Source organism: Malurus melanocephalus, unplaced genomic scaffold (genome assembly GCF_030028575.1).
Source record: "Malurus melanocephalus ecotype Western Australia unplaced genomic scaffold, MMel_1.1 scaffold_208, whole genome shotgun sequence".
Classification (NCBI taxonomy): Eukaryota; Metazoa; Chordata; class Aves; order Passeriformes; family Maluridae; genus Malurus; species Malurus melanocephalus.
This window is the reverse complement of record NW_026623440.1, coordinates 1,184,092-1,203,076: the sequence shown is the minus strand read 5'-3', so window position 1 is coordinate 1,203,076 and position 18,985 is coordinate 1,184,092. Positions and strand designations below refer to the sequence as shown.

Sequence of the window (18,985 nt, the reverse complement as noted above, 5' to 3'; positions counted from 1 at the left end):
ATCCACTTGCAGCAGCACAGTATGAGGACAAAAGCTCCAGTCTGTTYCCCTGACAAAAGGCCAATAAAAGCTGTTCCCTGTTCAATATCACTGGAAAACACTGATTTAATTGGATTTGAACAAATGACAGGAGGATCACCTATATAGTTCAAGCTCCCTTAATATAAACTACATAAAATACTTCAAAGCAAGACAGCAGCAWCACAATTCAGTAAATCATAAAACCCTCCAAGAGAAATAAAAGCCAGACACCACTCTGCATCATCAGCTCAGAGCTCTGCAGATGAATTACTGCAAAGTCCACTATGTCAGACTGAAGCACTCACAAAAGTACCTATTTTTAACTAAATSCTTTTGCTGACTTCTCAATGTAGACAACTCTTCAGATTCTGCCAAAATCCACACTTGACATTCCTTTTAGCTTTGCAGCTACTGCAGATCAAGTGTCACTCTTGATTTCATGGTGGGCTACTCTGCTTATCACAAAACAAACTTTGTCTGCATATTTTTCATTTAGTGTCTGGTACAGTAAAAGGTATTTCCCTTCCATACAACAGGTGGGACTTACAGAGCAGTTCAAACCATGAATGAAGCATAGTGCCCACATACAAAAGAAAGAATGAGAGTGCCATGAGAGGTTTCAGTACTAAGGACTTGCTGCTACTGCTGCTACCTCATTTAGAAGGAGCTGGAAGCTGATGAGGTGAATGTTTTCTATTGTAGCAAACTATTTCAAGAGCAGGTAATGTTGCTGCAGCCATTTTTCCTCAAGCAATCACGACCTCAGGGTGCCATTCCATGATGTCCTAAGCCAATTCTGCTGCCTGACACTGCTGAAAAGCAGAGGTTCTGCTCCTGGCTCCCCCTTTATGCCTTTGCTATTATATCCACTCCGTGCCCTCAGATCCCATCAYGTTGCCACTTACCTTCTGCCAAATTTAGCACATACCTGACTACACAATAATCCAATTCATCTCACTGCAGCAGCAGAAAAATAGGCTGGCAAAACCCAAGTATGCTGCCATTCTGGTGAGCTGGATCAGTTTACCATGTGATTAAATGTGTGCCAGAGCTAGCACGAGAGATTTGGAAGGCAGGAGGGAAGGATGAAGGCTCCTTTTTGGAACAGTAAGCCGTGAATTCAGGTCAACCATCATGAAAAAAACCCAATAAATCACACCTTCAAGCCAGCTGGCTGACTGCCAGTTTCACCCATCTCACCATCCAAGGCAAGCCTCACAACGATCAAAGACAGCCAGCAACTGTGAGCTGCCTCATAACAAATTATTTGAGCATCTGAACCAATAAACAAGATGTACAGCAGAAATGAACCAGATTTTTAAGATTAAGCTATGAATCATGAACAACCACTGTCTCCACACATCTTTAACTCAATCTGGCCATTCACCCTACACCACATAGGTGTGCAATACCTTTCATAAATGTTCTGGCACTTCCCTAGAAGCTTTTCCAAACCAGAAAAACAGGTGTCCCAAGCACTCCCCTGGAATGTTCCTGGCAGTGGCTCTTCAGGGACTCAGCCACACAGCTCAGCAAGCCAAACCATTATTATTAGCAAATTTCACCCATCATCACCAGGCAACTGATGTGTCAGAACAGGCAGAAATCAGTAGTAAAAACCYTTAATTTACATACTTACCATCCATTAGGAGCCAGTGGCCAGTTAGGACCCAGATAAGGACAAGCATCACAGACAGAGAAAATGAGAGCAACTCAGCAGCAGTGAAACGCCCACAGCAGCCAAAGGAAATCCTAGAACAACACACAAACATCAGCTGGAAGATTTGATGTTTCCATTTCAAGAACAGAAAATGGACACTGCTGGAATAATGCTCAACTGCTGATGAAAGATGCCAATAACAACTGAAGGGAAGTTGGTACTAAAAGAGCAACAAAATAAAAGTTTTCCTCACACTCAAATGCTGTGTGTAAAGCATGAACTGCAGAGATGGAAAAATCCCTGTAAATCTTGGCACCTCTCTTGAAATTGTCACTGTTCCTAGCACCACCTAAGACAGTGCTTTTAGTAACATGAACTCCAATCAAAAGGTTAAAAAATAAAATTAGTTTCAAAACATGCCACTTACAACTGTAATTTCCATTGGCTTAACTACAGTCTCTGAAAGAGCCAGCATTAAAATCCAGAGTCCAATGTTAACAAACATTAAAATCCAATGCCAAATCCCAAACTCTAAAATCTCAGCCAAAACAAGCCAAACTTATTAAAAATCACTGTTGGGAAATCTAGTCCCCTGCAATTGTATTGCATTTCCCAGGCTGGCGAGTGTGAGTGACTTGCAGAAACTGTGCTTCCTGCTTTCAAAGTGGAAACATGGTGTTGGCCCAAAAAATATGCACAAACATCAGTCCTGAGGTTAATGCTCATCAAAATTAAAAGAAATACAACACACAAGAAGAGGAGCAAAGGATTGCTCAAGTCCTTACTTGTTTTGAGGTGAGCAAGGCCGTGTTAAGTACTGGCACATCGGGAGCAGAAGGAAAGCAAAAGCTATTGTTGCAAGGACTACAAAAAGAAGAAAAGGTAATATTAGGACATTCAGACCTAATTTCTACAGTASACAAACAGGCTTCTCCAATTTGAAAAAGCTCTTGCAACAATGTCCTATTATCATATGCTCAGTATTATTCCAGCACGAGCAGCTCAAGGCTCTGAGGTTTTCTGCACAACACTGAGCCTTCAGACTGAAACGAAAGCTCTCAAAGGAATGCAACAGCCCATACCCAAAMCTTAAAAAAAAGTTTTAAATCTATTCATAATCATGTCAGCAAGAAAAAGTTTTCACATATTCTGAGTAAAAAAATAAAAATTTACTAAAAACTGGTTGTGAGATTTTCTTACAATTTTTCAACATACAACGCAGACTAACTCAGCATAATAAAGGGTTTTTCTCCACTTTTTAACCCAGATATTAACTTTTTCCCCCATCTCACTCAAAAGTCTTTATTCATTACTAAAACACAGTACTACTTCAAATAACTTACAGCCAGTAGCTGGCAACTTCACTTTTTTAAAATACAAAGTACTTCAAGTTTTTGAAAACAGAATGATAAAAATACATAATATCCAAACAGACTATTTTCCATAAACACTTTCTTTTTCAAGYAGCATACTTATCCCACCCACACATTTGTAAAAACGTTTAGTAACTGCTGGTATTTATAACTATTTTTCCTTCCAGTTTTTTTAAAGGACTGTTTAAAAGGCTGGGGCACAAGGGCRTGGAGACACAGACATGTCAGCAGAGCACATCCAAAACTGTGCAGCATGAACAGACTGCAATGAAAATGGAAGTCACTTGGAACTTTTTGCATGCTGCAATTCAGATCTTTGTGCTATCCTCCATTTAATCCTTTAAAAATTGTTGTTGCTGGTTTTTAAAAGGGATTTTTCTTCTCAAATGATGATGATGAGAAAGAACCAAACATYCTCTTTAGTAGACAGTTTAAGCCAGCTGGAGAAAATAAATTCATTTGGTCAAACCACATTTTTCCTTTCTAGTGGAAGATTTAAAACAAAACGAAACAAAAAAAAAAAGAACTCAAATAATCTAAAAAGAAAATTTAAGAAGTTGTCTGCACGCAAACAGCACCATGAAAACTCACAGTTCTATCAGTATTTCAGAGGGGGGAAGAAAACCAGGGACCAAGTTCCACTGCCCCAGGTTCCCAGTTCCAGCAGGGTCCCCATTCTGCTCTACAGCATCTGAGGAAGCTTTGCATTTCAGAGGTTCTAATGCAAGCCCAAGGGAAAGCAAAACACACCATAAAAACAGCCTCAAGAATAAAGATACCCAAGAGCACTGATCCCCATTCCTCTGAAACCTGCAACAAGCATCAAGGGACACGGGATCCTCGAATTATGCACACAAGTGTTACAAATAAAGTTACAAATCTCAGGGTCATTTTAGAAATGGATGGACCAATAACCCTGACAAATAAAAATTCCTCTTTTGTCATAAATCTTTCCTGGTAATATCATATATATTTGTGTGTATATATTCCCCTGATATCTATCATGCAGTAGAATCTATCTGTAGTATTTTTTTAGTAGGATAGAACATGTGTCATAGGTCMAAGTTACAAAAGCAGATTTCAACAGAGCTCTACAGGAGGTAGAATTAGACAGGAGTCTCAAGAGTAGAGATTAAGATTTCACCCATCAACATCAGCCCTGTTTAAGAGGCTGAAGAGAATGCACAGCTCAGGAGTTAAACCATGAGGGAAAAGCCTGCAATGAAGTAGGAGAGGATGAGAGGTATTTAGGAGTTTAAAAATCTTCACAGACTCAGTATGTGGACTAAGCACAATTTTTAGAAGCTGCTGTGTATCTGGAGCAGTAGGAAGAATCTTGCTACTCTCAACAGCAGCTGGTCTCTTGAAGAATTGCAAAAAGATCAAAAGACCAAAATTTTCCAAAAAGTAAAGCCCTGGTGTTTATTTTTAAAGACAATATGTAAATGCTAAAGAGGATTGGAGGATCTGCAATTTATTTGCAGGTAAGTTTCAATTTTGGTCTAAATTCAAGCAGTGCAAAAAACTAATATTCAAATGCTAGTGAGACCAAAAATACTCATGAAACTGAAAAACTGCATGAAAGCAAAACCAAAAATAAACTAGGAAAGAAATCTCTGGACAAGATCCCTAAAGTTATTTCCCATGAAATACTTGAATTATGAAATACCATGTACAGTCCTGAGCACCATTTTATAAACAAGTGAACTTCAGGCTAAATAATACATTTGGCATCTCTAAACCTCTGGCATTTTATAGTTCAGCAGTTTTAGCACATCTCTAAGTGGAAAGTACTTCTCAAATAACACTTGCCACTTTATAGCTACAGAGACATGAAAATACAACTGTGAAAGCCAATTATTTTTCTAATGTACTATGACATGTATTTTAATTCTTACCAACAATATTTAATTATATCAATACTGTTTGTTCTATTCCAAGTCCTATAAAGAGAAGAAAACTTAATCACCTGCTGTGCATATTGTAAAGACAACTTGAACTGAGTCAAAGAAGAAGAACATAACTAGGAGAGACACGGAGGCTCCGATGGGCAGGAACAGCGCCTGGGTGGAATCGATGGTTTGGATACCTGCAGGAGAGAGTGGGACACGGAATTGGTGTTTCTGACCACAAACAGGAACCCCTGTTCAGGCCCTCTAACAACACATTCCCTCGCAGTGCTGGTGCAACAGGAGATCACTTGGTGCTCTCAGAGCACAGCACAGCTGCCCATGCAGGAACACCCCAGCTGTGTGTGCACAGCAACAGCCCCACTCCACACAACACTGACTGAACACTTTTATCCTGTGCCATAGATAGAATCAATAACAAGTTATGCAAATTAACATTATTTTAGGGATTAGAATCACTTTACACTGGAACACATAAACATGTTGAACAGGGCATATGAAAGGTTTACTCAACCTCTGAACACAAGGTGAAAAGCCTGACCAGTGTTAGGCTGACCCAGCTCATGCAAAGGGTGCCACAGCTTCAAATTCCACTTGGGTGAAGGCCACCAAGCTCTTAAATTGCATCACAGGTTGCAACCACCAGATAATATCAAGCCTAACAATAAAGGGCAGTTTTCAAAAAACACTAGAGTCATTTACCTGTTTATGAAACCACCATATCAGTGCAGTGCACTTTAATTGCCTTTTTGCTGAAAGCAACATGAATTCAGGCTCACATTTTATAGCTGGCAGTAATTTTAAACAGAGCAGAGATACTGAATTATTTTGTTTTTAGTATTTCCCCCACCTCCAACATGCAGTGTGGTAACAGAGGTATGCTAATCATGGGACAGGACAGCTTTTACTGCGTTTCTGAGTTTTCAGAATTACCAGCAAAATTGAGAAGCCCACCTATCCCCACAATTCCAACATTTAACCAGCCTCTGGAGCTATATTTACATTTGACTCCTGGCAGGGAAAGAAGCCATGAGCAGCAACCCAATGAAAAATACAAGACACAGTTCTACTTGAAGAGCACTAAAGTAACAGGTAACATCTGAAGTAGTCACCAATGGAAAATAATACAAGACTCAGACCTAGAAGAGATACAAAACCGGCTTGACATCAACTGTGCTATCCCAAAGTAATTAAACATGGCTGTATGAAGGGGGCTTTATCAATCTCAGGATTTTAAAGATAAGCCTTTAGGTTGTGAGCCATACCCAGACAMGTGATTAAACACACAGATTGTGTGTCTGTGTTTCTGTGTAAGAATGTGTCTTATTTCATTTTTCCCTGCCAAGAACGGCAAGTCATATAAATAACAGGTTACCTGTATAACCCAGTTACCAATGTACCTGATTATGTTCAACAACCTCAAGTACACAGGAAATACKAAATTGTTGTGAGTGTATCTGTCATAAATATTCAACCATTTCCATAAAAGAAAAGCTGAACAGTAAGCAAGAAAGTCATGACACTTGCACATGGTCACATCATTTATTAGTTCATGTCATGATCTATTATTCTTAAACATAAATAGCACAATAAAATTTAAAAATAAAAAGCAGAAGAACTCAGTCACTTGGGATTTCTACATTGCTGAGGTCTGGTACATGAAGGTAAAGTGCAATGTAGATAGTCCAGTGATGACAGTGTGAAGACAAAAAAAAATTWAATTTGTGACTTAGATCTGATTCCTCCTGGTCTGAGAAAGCACATTTGTTCACATGCATTTCAACTTCCCAAGGGAAAAACCCAASAAAACCCCAGAAATGACACACTACACACCACCTTGGCATCTGGGAATTAGTGCCTGCAGCATTAAATGTCAGAGTTCTTCATTTCATTTCTGATCATTTTGACAGCTAATCCCCTTAATGTGCTTATTCCCGAGCCCCAGACTGTCTTCTCTTCCTTCCCAGATGCCAAAAGCCTCAACTGTTCATTGCTGAATCACCAAGCACAGCAACCTCTTTGCTTGTGCTGCCAACAGAAGCAGTGCTCTGACAACTATTTAAATTCCAAGAGTCTACATTAGAAAAGGCAAAACCAGCAAGAGACACATACAACATACATTATTTAATTTATAATTTTAAAGCTGTATTTCTTTCTCTCAACAAAACAAGCTCAGCATTCAGKGTTTCATGCACAGGGTATCTCATTTACCTCACTCCTGCCTTCTATGCTCTGGGAAACTATTTCATGCTAGAGCCTGTTCTCAAAATATGGCAATATAAATTGCTTTAAGTTAAATTCACGCATGAATTTACAACACACTGTGCTCAGTATGTTCCACTCTAACTGTTCACTTCCATATTTTTACCTGCCAAAGTGGGCATGTCAGATGGCCAAGCTGCCCGAATCTGTTTATAGATTACAGAAGGGACAGTCACCATGCAGGAGCTGACATGTTAATCCCATTGTGAACAGAYAGTGTGCAGACACATATTTTGTTGTCCATTATAAATTAGATGCCCAGAGCCATGTGAACTCTACTTCAATTTCTCTACTGATAAGGCTGAATCCTCCTTAGGGACTTGTCAGYGCACTCTGCAATCTCTCCCTGCTTACTGACTGGCCAATGCATCACAGCAATGAGCTCCAGAAAAAAGGAATTACGTTCCCTTCTCTTAACTGTGCGGTGGCTTTTTTAAAAGTGAAGCTGTTTCCATTTCCAGTAAACCAGACAAATGGTGCCACATGCAATTTTTGTGCATTATGGAAATGCTGATGTTTTAAATTCAGCTTCCATGGGCATGAACCAGACATGGACAGCAGTGCCAGAGCACAGCGAGCCAGGGAGTGCCCAGACACAACCTGGGATCAGGTSAATCTGCAATGCAGCAGCTCAAACACACGCACATTTGTTGAGGTGAAGTGATGCAAGGAAGGTAAGGAGTAAAGCTGACCCTTACTGTTATTGGTGCTGTTGCCATTAAAAGACCCAGTGGCACTGCTGTTGTCTTTCTCTTTGTCTTGATTCTCAAAGTCCATGTTCAGAGACCTGCAGGGAACAAAGCAGATGTGACAGGTGAGTTCCAAACTCCTGTTTAGGCTCATCAACTGCAGTCGCATTCAYACTCTGCCGCAGCACCCTCTCCCTGAAAAAGCCCTGTCATGCTGTTATTAGAAACAGCACCATACACAGTGGGAAATTAAAATAACTAAAGTGCTTAGTTCCAGATGAGGCCCCACATCCCAGATTCTGACAGTGAGAGCAGTCACCACAATGTCCGCCCTGGGGAATGTTAAATATCTGTGCTGCTGTTCGTTGTTACCTGATTTCTGGGAAATGTAGAACACGGTGAAAACACAATAAACATTTCAATCCYCTTGTGAATTTGAACTCTTTCCAAGTTCTCATTTTGTTCCTTTTCATTCAAAATTGACTATCAGGTTTCATTTGTAAAACAATATTATTTCCTTCCTCAAAATGTTATGAATGACTCAAACTAGCTTTTAAGTGTCTGCTTAATGTAAGGTCTTACTTCACTGAAAAAATGTCAGCAAAGCCTAGAAAATAACCAGATATGTATTTTACATGCACACAGAACAGATGACTGGAGGAAGCTCTCAACAAATAGTACAAATTGATACACTTTAATTAATCCATAGRAGCTGACAACATTCCCCTGAGAACCCAACTCAGCTCTTATTGATTCATCTTTTCATTCTGATATACACACTTTAAAACAGTTCCAATTTAGCACAGCATTCTACCCTCTTTGCCACAGTACTGCACTTCGATGCAACTTCTAAATTATATTCTAATACATTTGGCAAAACTTTCTGAAAAGGGGGAATTTCACTTAAAGTCTGTTTTGATCAGCAATAATTTCAATTGTTAAATGTGAAATGTTTAACAAAAATACCATCAACCATGTTTACCATGACAGTTTCTTATCCTGATGCATGTATAATTTAGCTGCATATTGATTTATTCAAATGAGCTATAGAGAACCACCAGAATCATTGTGCATCTCCCACTGTACTGCTCCTGTCTTAAGTTTACAGCAGCATCCAAGTATTTCAATARAACTTCCAGGTCAACAAGTATTAAATTTCTTTTCAAGTTTAGCTTAACTGTGCTACGCAAAGTCAACACATTTTATTGACTTATCAGACCAGTAATAAATACAGCACAGTCTTCTAAACAATTCTAGAGGTATTACAGTTATTTCACTGCAGTGCACTGATCACCTACTGAAATGCACAGGTGAACAAATCCSTGCTGCAGATCCAGAGCTCCAAATCAGGCACAGTCAGGTCTACAGGATCAAGATGTGTGTGGTGTATTAAAGACACAGGGGTTGAGCCGTTTCACTCCACAAAACAAAAACAAGAAAAAGACTCTTCCAGCATAGAACTGGTTTGTTTCCTTTGCTTCTACAAAGCAAGTGCTCCCGAACAGTGTGATGAGATTAAAGCAGCTTCTCGTCTCAGGCAAAACACGAGGAAGCTTCCACCTCAGACACACAGTACTTGTACACAGATCATGGATCACCAAATAGAGAGTTACTGAACATACAGAGAGGTAGGGGAAAACTAAAATTCTAACAAGTTAATCCGTTGTTCTTAGCTTGTTCTTCCAAAGATCTCTTTGCTCCGCTCTCTATTTGGAGTGCCTCCATCCTTCACTCACACTCCCTTTTTCCCCATTATGCATTGTAGCTTCATAATTTTCCTCTCAAGCTACGAAAATCTGGGAGGAGGCTGACAGCCCTCCAGGATTTGGTCCAAGATTCAGGCAAACAAGACAATTCTTTTCTCAGTGCAGTGTTTTGTTCCCCTCTGAATTAGAACATTTAGCAAGAACCTCACACCATCATTCTCCCAGTGGCATTGGGCAACTCATAACTTAAGGGATTGTTATCAACAGAGAAAACTGGAAATAAAACCTATTAGATCTACTGCTYATAAACAATCTCAGCCCCTCTCCTTTCACTGCAATAGTGTCAGCAATTATTATTACCTATAAATATCCCTGCCTCAAAAGTAASCATAAATTAGAAAATTACTTTCACTTAACAACACAGCTGCTCTTCTAAGCCAGCCTCTGAATWATCTCCAACTGTTTTATGATTTGGCTCTTCCCTTTGCTACAAATTATCATTAACATAATAAAAAAAATTAAGAAGCAATCACTCCAAGAAAGTTAAAAAYCATACTGTAAAAGATAAACTCAAAACTACTGGACTGTAGAGAAATGACAAGCTGGGAAACATTCCCTGCTCTGTGCAAGTTTCCCCTGGGCTTCCAAAGCCAGCACTTTGGGGCACTGAACTGCTCCATTGTTTCTCCTGTGGGTCCTCAGACATTGCATTTCTAGCAGGGTTTCAAAGCAAGCGAGTCACCCTCCCGCAGGGAGCCACTCTGGAGGTTACGCTGCGGCCAAAGCAATGAGTAAGCTCCTGGCACGTCACTATCTGCAAAGTTCAGATTCAACYATGGATCACTTCCACTGCAGAAATGCCTCAGGGAAACCCTGCRGGAGGTGTTTTCATCAAACAACAGAGGAAATAGGAATGCAAGGATCTATCAATAGAGGCACCTGCAGATACAATTTATTGAGAAGTTCCTTCTTGCTCTACTAGCGAGGACAGTCACCCATCTGAAAGCTCTGGGAGCATGGGAATGCCAAGCTGGAAAGAAAACCCTTAGTACATCATGTTAACATGAACACTCTGAGTTCAGCATGTGAGCTGCTTTCTATTGACACTCACATTTTGGATACCCGAGACCTAGAGACAGAAGGCCCCAGTGTCATCCCACACTTTTGGTTTGGTTCAAAAGCAGGTATTKGAACAGGTAGATTCTGGGTTAAATCTGGCTTACATAAGCCATGTCTGGGGAGGTGATAGGATAGAAAAAGATTTAGCTGTTACCTGCAAAGTAACTCCAACATTAAAGTCACAGAGAAGCATTTGTACAAGAATAGGTGGGTCTTGCCCTCAGAAACAACCTGTTTCAAGCTGAGCTCACCTCTTGAAGAATCCACAACTAACACATCTACTTGCATGCTCCAGTTTACAGCTTGTAACRGTTTAAAGGATTAGCCTTGCCCCTTTGGCAGCCAGTAACAAAAGTATGTCAAGTTCAAGGACTGAGAGCAGTCAGAATGTACATGAGAGAGACGTTCAGAAGGGCTGGAAGCTAAAACTCCTGATCCGGCACAAATGTGAGCAGGAAATGCTCATTCATGCACAGTAAGAGAAGGGGAACTCAACTCTATCACTGCACTTTGTTCCGGTTCTGGGCTTTACCCATGATTTAGTAGATGTTCGTCTGAGCGTATTAGCGGGTTTGGGATTTTGGTTTTTTCATTAGTTTTGGACAAATGCTGCTTCTATTAATAAGGACAGTGGACCAAGGCTTTCCTTTGTGCCCCTGAAGCCTCCTGCCTCAGATTAGATCCACCACACACGTGGATTTTATCCTAATGACTCATCCACCCAATTCTTTCTGATCCTATTACTGCACTTCTGTTTCAGCCACTTGCCAGGAATAYCATAATAACTCTACCTGCTTCTTTTCAGCTGAAAATCAGAAACCAAACCCACTTTCTGCAGCACAAAGGTTAACTGGGGAGTGCTATTTTTTGTCTTATGACAATTCTGCAGGAGACGAGCACTCAAATCCAGATGAACACACCACTGATGACAGATGAGAATGAGCACCCTAAGCCATAACTTTCATCTTTCCAGCACATCACTTTTCTAAGAAAATTCATCCACTTTGCCTGTTTTCGTTTTACTATTTTAAAAATTTCCAGATGAATATGATTTTGTAACTTACTACCTCACTTGACTATCTTGGAAGACTTAATTGTGTTTCAGACRCCTTTATTAACACCACTGTACAATTTTCTGTAAAAAATTGCTTTTGACCTCAATTGCTGATCAAACAGAATCAATCCAAGCTCCCAATACAACTGTGGGTTTCAGCTCAAACATGTGCTAAAGAAACCACATAAAGAAATTAATTAGGAAAGTAATTTTAAAACTCTGAGACTATTCTGGTCTGTAACTCACCTAGTGGGGTCTTCAGGATACATGCAAAGAAAAAAGACTAAAACAGGACATTTCCTCAATGGATTTGTATCCATCACCATTTCACTACTTCATCCTGTGAGTCAGACTGCTCTGGAATTCACAGTCATTGCTAGGTAAGTAGTTTTAAATGTACAGTATAGGACAAAATGCTAAGAGTACGTGTAGGTACCAATAGGAACAGGATGACAAATGGCAGTGGAAAATTTTTAAGGGCAAGGAGCCCCAAGAAAGACAAGCAATTTAAGTTCACACATCCCTGCTGTTTTATATTGTGCTATACTTTTGTATTTGAATTTCAATAAATATTATGGCTTCTTGCAGCCAGATGCATTGCTCCTTTTTACACAAYTGCATAAATTCAAATAGATAAAAATTTTATTAGTCCCTCAACTATAATCTGACTCAAAAGTTGAAGAAAAAAATAAACAAATACGACCTTTTTTACTTTTTTATTCTGATAATCCCTAAATTTTGTTTTCCTAAAGCCTTCTATTTTAACTCAAYCAGCAGTGCTGTTCCCTAATGCTTGCTAACAACAGACAGCTCTTGCATAAAAAATTGGCTCTTTCATTATATGACTTTATTAACTTACAATGGTGATATAAAACCTCTTATCCTAAACCAGCTGCAACTTACATCATATGTATGAGCACAGCTTTCATCTATTTCAGGAGTACTCACAGCARTTCAGAGACTACATAGTGAATATAAGGCTTTTTATCACAGACTTGTGGAATTAAGCAATGTTTTCAACAGGCAGAAAGAAAAACATGCTGTATTTAAGTTTTAAAAAATAATACTTTCATATTGTGATTCATTTTTTTTAATATGTTACTATGAGTCTTATTTCTCATGTGCCACTACAGTAAAACAAACTGTGTAATACAGCATGCAAGTCTAAAGGGATAACTGTGTTTTCTCTAAACTATTCTCAAGTCTCCTAAAATGAGGCAAATTTGATTTTTGAAGGCTCAAACTCCTCCTGCAGCTGTTCTCAGATGCTTTGCTGGAATTCAACAACAACACTGTTTCCCACTTCTCTATTAAGCTTTTAGTGACACTTGAACAAACAGCAATGAGACTCAGGACTGGTTTGAAATCACAGTAGCACATTCTCAATCAACCAACACTGGATAATGTATAGAAAATTCTACTAATCGAGAACATTTCCTTCTATCTCTCTCAACAATCCTTTTAAATTACCTCTAAAATATGATTTTATAGAGCTGTCCGCAAGGACTGACTTTTAAGTGATCTTGTATGTGCTTGTACCATGACATGCAATTACATCTTTCAGAAACCCCAGCTCACTATTATTTCTTCCTCTACCATTTCCTTCTCAGAAGCCAATAATTCTTTCATGTTGGCTATGTCTGACAAGGATACAATGAAACAAAGAAGCATAAACTGTATCCAGTCACTTGCAACATTTTTACTTGACAAATAAAAACTCTGCAAAACTTTAAAGAAAATCTTACCTGAAACTGCCGTAGACTATGAGGAGAATAGAAATCAGGAAGGTAGACACTTGACTGGAATCCACAAGGGAATATGCCCTAGAATTAGGAAAAAGAAGGTAGGTTTGTCATTGTGAGTGTCCATTTCTCCAGTGCTGTTTGCTTATCCTTTTTCTTATTATAATACAAATAGAGAATTGGATGACAAATCTTTATGGCAGCTCTCTCTAAATTCTTGTCTCACGTAGAATATAAAACCTGTAGCTTGTGAATTAACTTATTCTATTCARGGCTGCAGCATGAAAAACCTGTACAACCACCAAAGGACAATTCAAAAGCCTTGTGGTAATTTATTCTGAACTCACCAGACTCAGGGTTTTTTTTTCCTCAAACTCATTAAAATTGTTTCAATTGCAGCTACTGCAACCCTGAATGTCAAGAACAGTAGCCTGTTTTCCATAACACTTCTTAGTCTTCAAAGTGGCAATATGGCAGTTAAGGCTCACTTAGTTGGGGGGCAAAACCCAAACAAACAAAAGAAACGCCCCAAAAACCAGAAGTCCAAACCTCCCCACAAGCTGCAATATGCATTTATTAAACCACCCACAATCACTTCCCTATTCCACCCTGCAGATCACTTGATACAGGATTACTGATAGACACTTCAGTAGGAGGCTTTAAACCCCAGCTTTCTCTCAATTGATTTCCTAATGTAATACACTGTGTTTAAAGCATGGAAATATGAACATTAATAGAGCAGAGGTCACTGCTGGAGGGGGCACAGAGGGCAAGGAAAGGCTCTGGAAACACTCTACAACTCCCAACAGGTTTTCCATAACTTGTGCTCAAGTAATGGAAAAGAACAAGAATACTCGATGTTAATTGCATTAGTCTTATCCTACAAAAGACATAACTGAATATTTCTGAAACCAACCAAAAGGCCTAATTTCAGCAAGGCTATGGATATGGAACAAAGATAATTGAATTACATGATTATTCCAAATTAACTATCACTGAGCAAATAAAAACTGAAGATAGGAGACAGTTAAAGAAACACTCATCCCATTCCCAATTCAAAAGCAATTTAGAAGTAATTACCAAACCACTAGACACACAATTTAAAATACTTTCTTTTAATACATAAACACAAATGTGAATCTTCTACTACAGAAATTCAGCATTAAACATCACTGATGAACAGACTGCCTCTTTTAGATGAAATTACATACTTGTGCAGTAAAGCTTTTAAGAAATTACAAACTACTTTGGCTAATTACCACGAATAACTTCAACATATCCCCACACTAAAAGTGAAAAACAGGTATCTTATTTGCTCATAATGTTGGCCAACACATACAGACAATATTAAGCTTTATATATTTAAATTTTGGGGTATGCATGACCTTTAGTTACCAGGCTGTGGAACAGAGGCTCAGAAAGCATCCATGAAGATCAATATAGTGAATTGTGAATATATACAACCAAATAACTCAGCACTTACAACCAGTGTACATATAAATGCTCAGGTTACACACAATATAGTTCACAGCATATTATTTTCATGCCATGGTTACASCTAAGCTCACACCAAAGGAAACAGCCTGAGGACAATCACAATGRGTTTATGTTCTGTTTTTAACTCTGATTTCAGAGTGGAGCACACCCTCATCCAGACCTGCAGAGGGGAAGATTTGTGTTCTGATTGGATTTGAGAATAAATAGTGAAACTCATCCATTAAAAGAATATTCAGAAACTCCACATTTATAAGAAAAACAAAATAAATGAAATTTCAGCTGGGATTAAACATGTCCAGGGTTATGCACTGTATTTTACTGACTTATGTTCATAAAATTTTATCTTCACAAATTGGCAAATACTTTTGAGATGAACATTTCATACWTAATCCCTCATTCAATGACAACACTGGAGGCTATGACAATTAAAATGCCATTTTGTCATAATTACTAAACATTAGTCAAAACAAGGCTGTAAATGTTAAAGAGCTTCATAAAACAGATAAAATACAGATGATACATGGACCAYGATCAGCCCTGTGCACAATCCACTAAGTTCTGTAATAAAAACTGAGTGCCCTCTGGTGCAATGAAAGAAACTGAAGAAATGCAAACCCACATTAAACAATGATCTAACCCGCCCCAGCCATTCTGACAAGCAGCAGTGGTGCTCAAGACAGCAAACTGCAGATTCTGTGCAAGGTAGAAATGAGAATTAAAGTCCTTCCACCCTGCACAAGAGCAGTGCAACAGTGTAATTAGAAACTCAGCTCAGACCAGTGATGTTTCCTGACTTCTCCCCACAGAGATCATGCAGCAGGACAACTTAAAAGCTTGGTGCTGTTACTATGATTATGGTCTGGGGAAATTCATATTCACTGATATTCCAGCAAACAGGCTCAGGGAGCTACAGTCACGCTTTCCTTCTTCCTGAGCGGCTGGAAAAAGAACAAGGCAAAACACACGGAGTGTGACAGGCTCAATCAAGTGAGCAGCTCAGGCATGTCCAGATTMCACCCAAAGTTTCCMAMACAAGTAACCTCCAAGCAAACTTGSAGAATAATTTTACAATGCAGRAATGAATCTCWTTGTAATAAAACCTCAMRTCTTYATAACATCTAAGATCCCCACGTTATTTAAGGGTGCCTTAAGACTGTTTTCTCAGCCAACTACTGAGAGGTGGCTTCCCAATCACTTCCTCCACAACCTAAGATCTCACTCTGAACCTGCATCTTGACATGGCTGGGATCAATTTTCATAAATTCTCTGCCATTAGGCCTCCATTTCTGGCAGCTTCATGGGCAAGTGCTCACAACRCAGAGCCTGCTAAGGCATGCCAAGGCAGAGACACAGCGAGCACTGTTCCATAACATATTCTGTGTGTCCGCCCTAGAGCCACACAGTGAGAGCATTGTCCAGACAACAATCCAAGCAGCGAGCTCTCCAGCCTGGCACAGACCTCTCCATAGACCTTTACCTACAGAACAATTCCAGGGATGCCCAGCCGTTGTGACACACCACCACACCACTTACAGCTGGCGTTCCAAGCAGCACTCTCCCTCTTCTGGGAAAACATGAATAACTTCTGTATTCCCAAGGGAACASAGACCCACTTCATTCCCAGCTAGKGAAGATGGTAACCAGCTAATGGAAGTTGCCACAACAACAGTAATAATGCTACAGTGGAGAAAGAATGGGAAAGCTCCTCAAGTGATTCAGACTCCTGATCTGGCCCATCTCTGGACACAAAACCAGAGAGGGAAGACTTTTCAGTGGGAGCATTGGTTTAAGTATCCCAAAATTATTGCTCAAAACATCAGGAAGTTCTATGTAGTTGGAATAAAAACCTCTTTCTGTTTGTACAAGATACATACTAAATGTACAATCATAAAAGTTCAGCCCATCAATGTTTCAGTAGCAAATATCACTCCCCTGACTTCCAGGTACAAGAGAAATTATTGTGAAGAATTCTGCCAAGAGGGAAATAAGAAGTCTGTGCCCTGAAGTTTCCATAGCAATGCACGCTAAAGGCCTTGGAYATGAATCATTCTCATACAAAAGCTRCTGTAAGAGCAGCAAGWCAAAGTTTCCCTACATCTTTACTGTGCCTATACAAGAGTGCAAACTAMAGAGCAACAAATAAATCACATCAACTTGGAAAGTGCAGCAGATGAGCTAAAGCTCACATGAAGAGAGATTGCATTTCATCATGTATTTCTTTATCAGTGATCAAAACATCCAAGAGTTCACAAGATTAAGGAAAACAAGACTATAAAAGGATGGTGAGCATCTGGATAGGCTAGAGTAAGGGTGGATTAAAATAGAAGAGTTTTTGCCATGTTTTAATGGGACCAAATCTACAATTTGTAGACATCACAGAATCACAAGTTCACTCACTGATYTTACTCTGGGGAAAGACAATCAGCCATGACAGGTGTTTACTTCATCTGATGTTTAAAATACTAACTGGTGAAATTAGGGGACTTTCTTGACATGTAATAAAAGTATTTCTGACTACAATTTTAGTCCACAAGTTCTCYCCTATACAAAAAATCCTTCCAAACTCATGGGGAGCTTTTCATACAAGCCACATCTGGAGTAAAATGGATCCATACATGAATCCACTTGCATATTTTAGTTTCTGAAAGATGTGGCTGCTTGAGAAGTGACCACACAAAACTTCAAATACTCTTCAGCCCACATTAAAAGCCATGACTATTTACCCAATCAATATGGGACTCTTCACCTACATTTCAAATACCACCCTTTCAATCAAATGTCCTCTGTCAAGGAGGATTATTTACCTCAAGGTAAATAATCAGTGCCCAACAAAACATGCACCTCAATTCTCCTGGAAAGAAAATTCCTCGTAGGTAGGTACCAGCACTGGAAGGGTAACAATGGAGCAGCTCCCTCTCCCTCCCTGCCCTATTACTGATCATTCATTTGCAGAATTTGCTGAGCGCACACATTCTGTGTGAGGATCCTGTCTCAGTTGATGGTCAACTCTTTCAGAGGAAAACAAAAAAAAAAAACCCATCAAAACACAAAAACCCCACCAAACCAAATCTGAACAATCAACTTCTGCTGGAAATCCAGTGTTCAGTGTCAAAATCAAGGATTGAGAAAGTTTCCATTCCTGTCTCTTTCAAGTGTTTAATGTATTTCAAAGCTTTTTTAGTGAGTTTATTCCATCAGTGATTCTTAGCAATAGAAAAACAGAAAGTCAAGAAATAGTAGTTGGTATTCAAGGAAAGCTGAGTATTTCTACACTTCCCCTGCCCCACCCCAGGTTTTTGGAACTGTCAACTCCACATAGAAAACAACATTCACCTTCACACTGCTGTWCTGACCCCATGCCTGTGGGTTTTTTGGATCATACAAGAATGTGCCACTCATGAAGAAAACATTCTCCTCAATCTACCTGCTTTGAAAGCTTTTAAAACATATTTTATTCCTTAAAAAGAGWGTGAGGTAACTCAGTGATCAGGGCAATTTATTGCTAAGAGTAATTAATTTCTGATGCTACAGTACCTGGCATTTGTGAGCTACCACTGTAGAATTAATCATTAAGATGCACAAATCAAACTCAAGGACTCCAGAGCACAGTCCCAGGACACATGAAAGAGCAGCACTGCCATGGATGTGAAGATCAATTACAGTTAATTGCACAAATGCTCATTTTGGCTGGGGTGTGGACTCACTCCATAGGTAAAACTAATACTTTTTTCCTTTMCTGGATTCCAGGTCAAGGGTATGACTAAAAAGCCTCTTTCAACTTCCTTACATGTGTAAGATATATACATATTTAAAAGCCTCCATTAGGCTTGATGCCAAACCAAAGTTAAATCTGAGTGTAACAGTTACAGGTATAATTTTAAGCGTGAAGTCATGGTACCCACCAGCTGTAAACATATCTCAACACTATTCCATTCTTTAGTGTGATTCATAG

At 39.3% G+C, this 18,985-nt stretch overlaps 1 protein-coding gene across 3 annotated transcripts in view; it reads right to left on the bottom strand.

The window, feature by feature from the left end:
- Positions 1–18,985, bottom strand: part of SPPL3 (signal peptide peptidase like 3) — a 52,647-nt gene that overhangs the window by 8,943 nt on the left and 24,719 nt on the right. For 2 of the 3 annotated variants that reach the window (XM_057373792.1, XM_057373794.1), the window contains exons 2-6: positions 13,540–13,617; positions 7,919–8,013; positions 5,024–5,143; positions 2,467–2,545; positions 1,661–1,773 (exon numbers count right to left, since the gene is read on the bottom strand). In XM_057373792.1, the coding sequence (XP_057229775.1) occupies positions 1,661–1,773; positions 2,467–2,545; positions 5,024–5,143; positions 7,919–8,013; positions 13,540–13,617 (485 nt within the window). The remainder of the gene's footprint in view (positions 1–1,660; positions 1,774–2,466; positions 2,546–5,023; positions 5,144–7,918; positions 8,014–13,539; positions 13,618–18,985) is intronic. The other variant, XM_057373793.1, reaches the window with a different exon arrangement.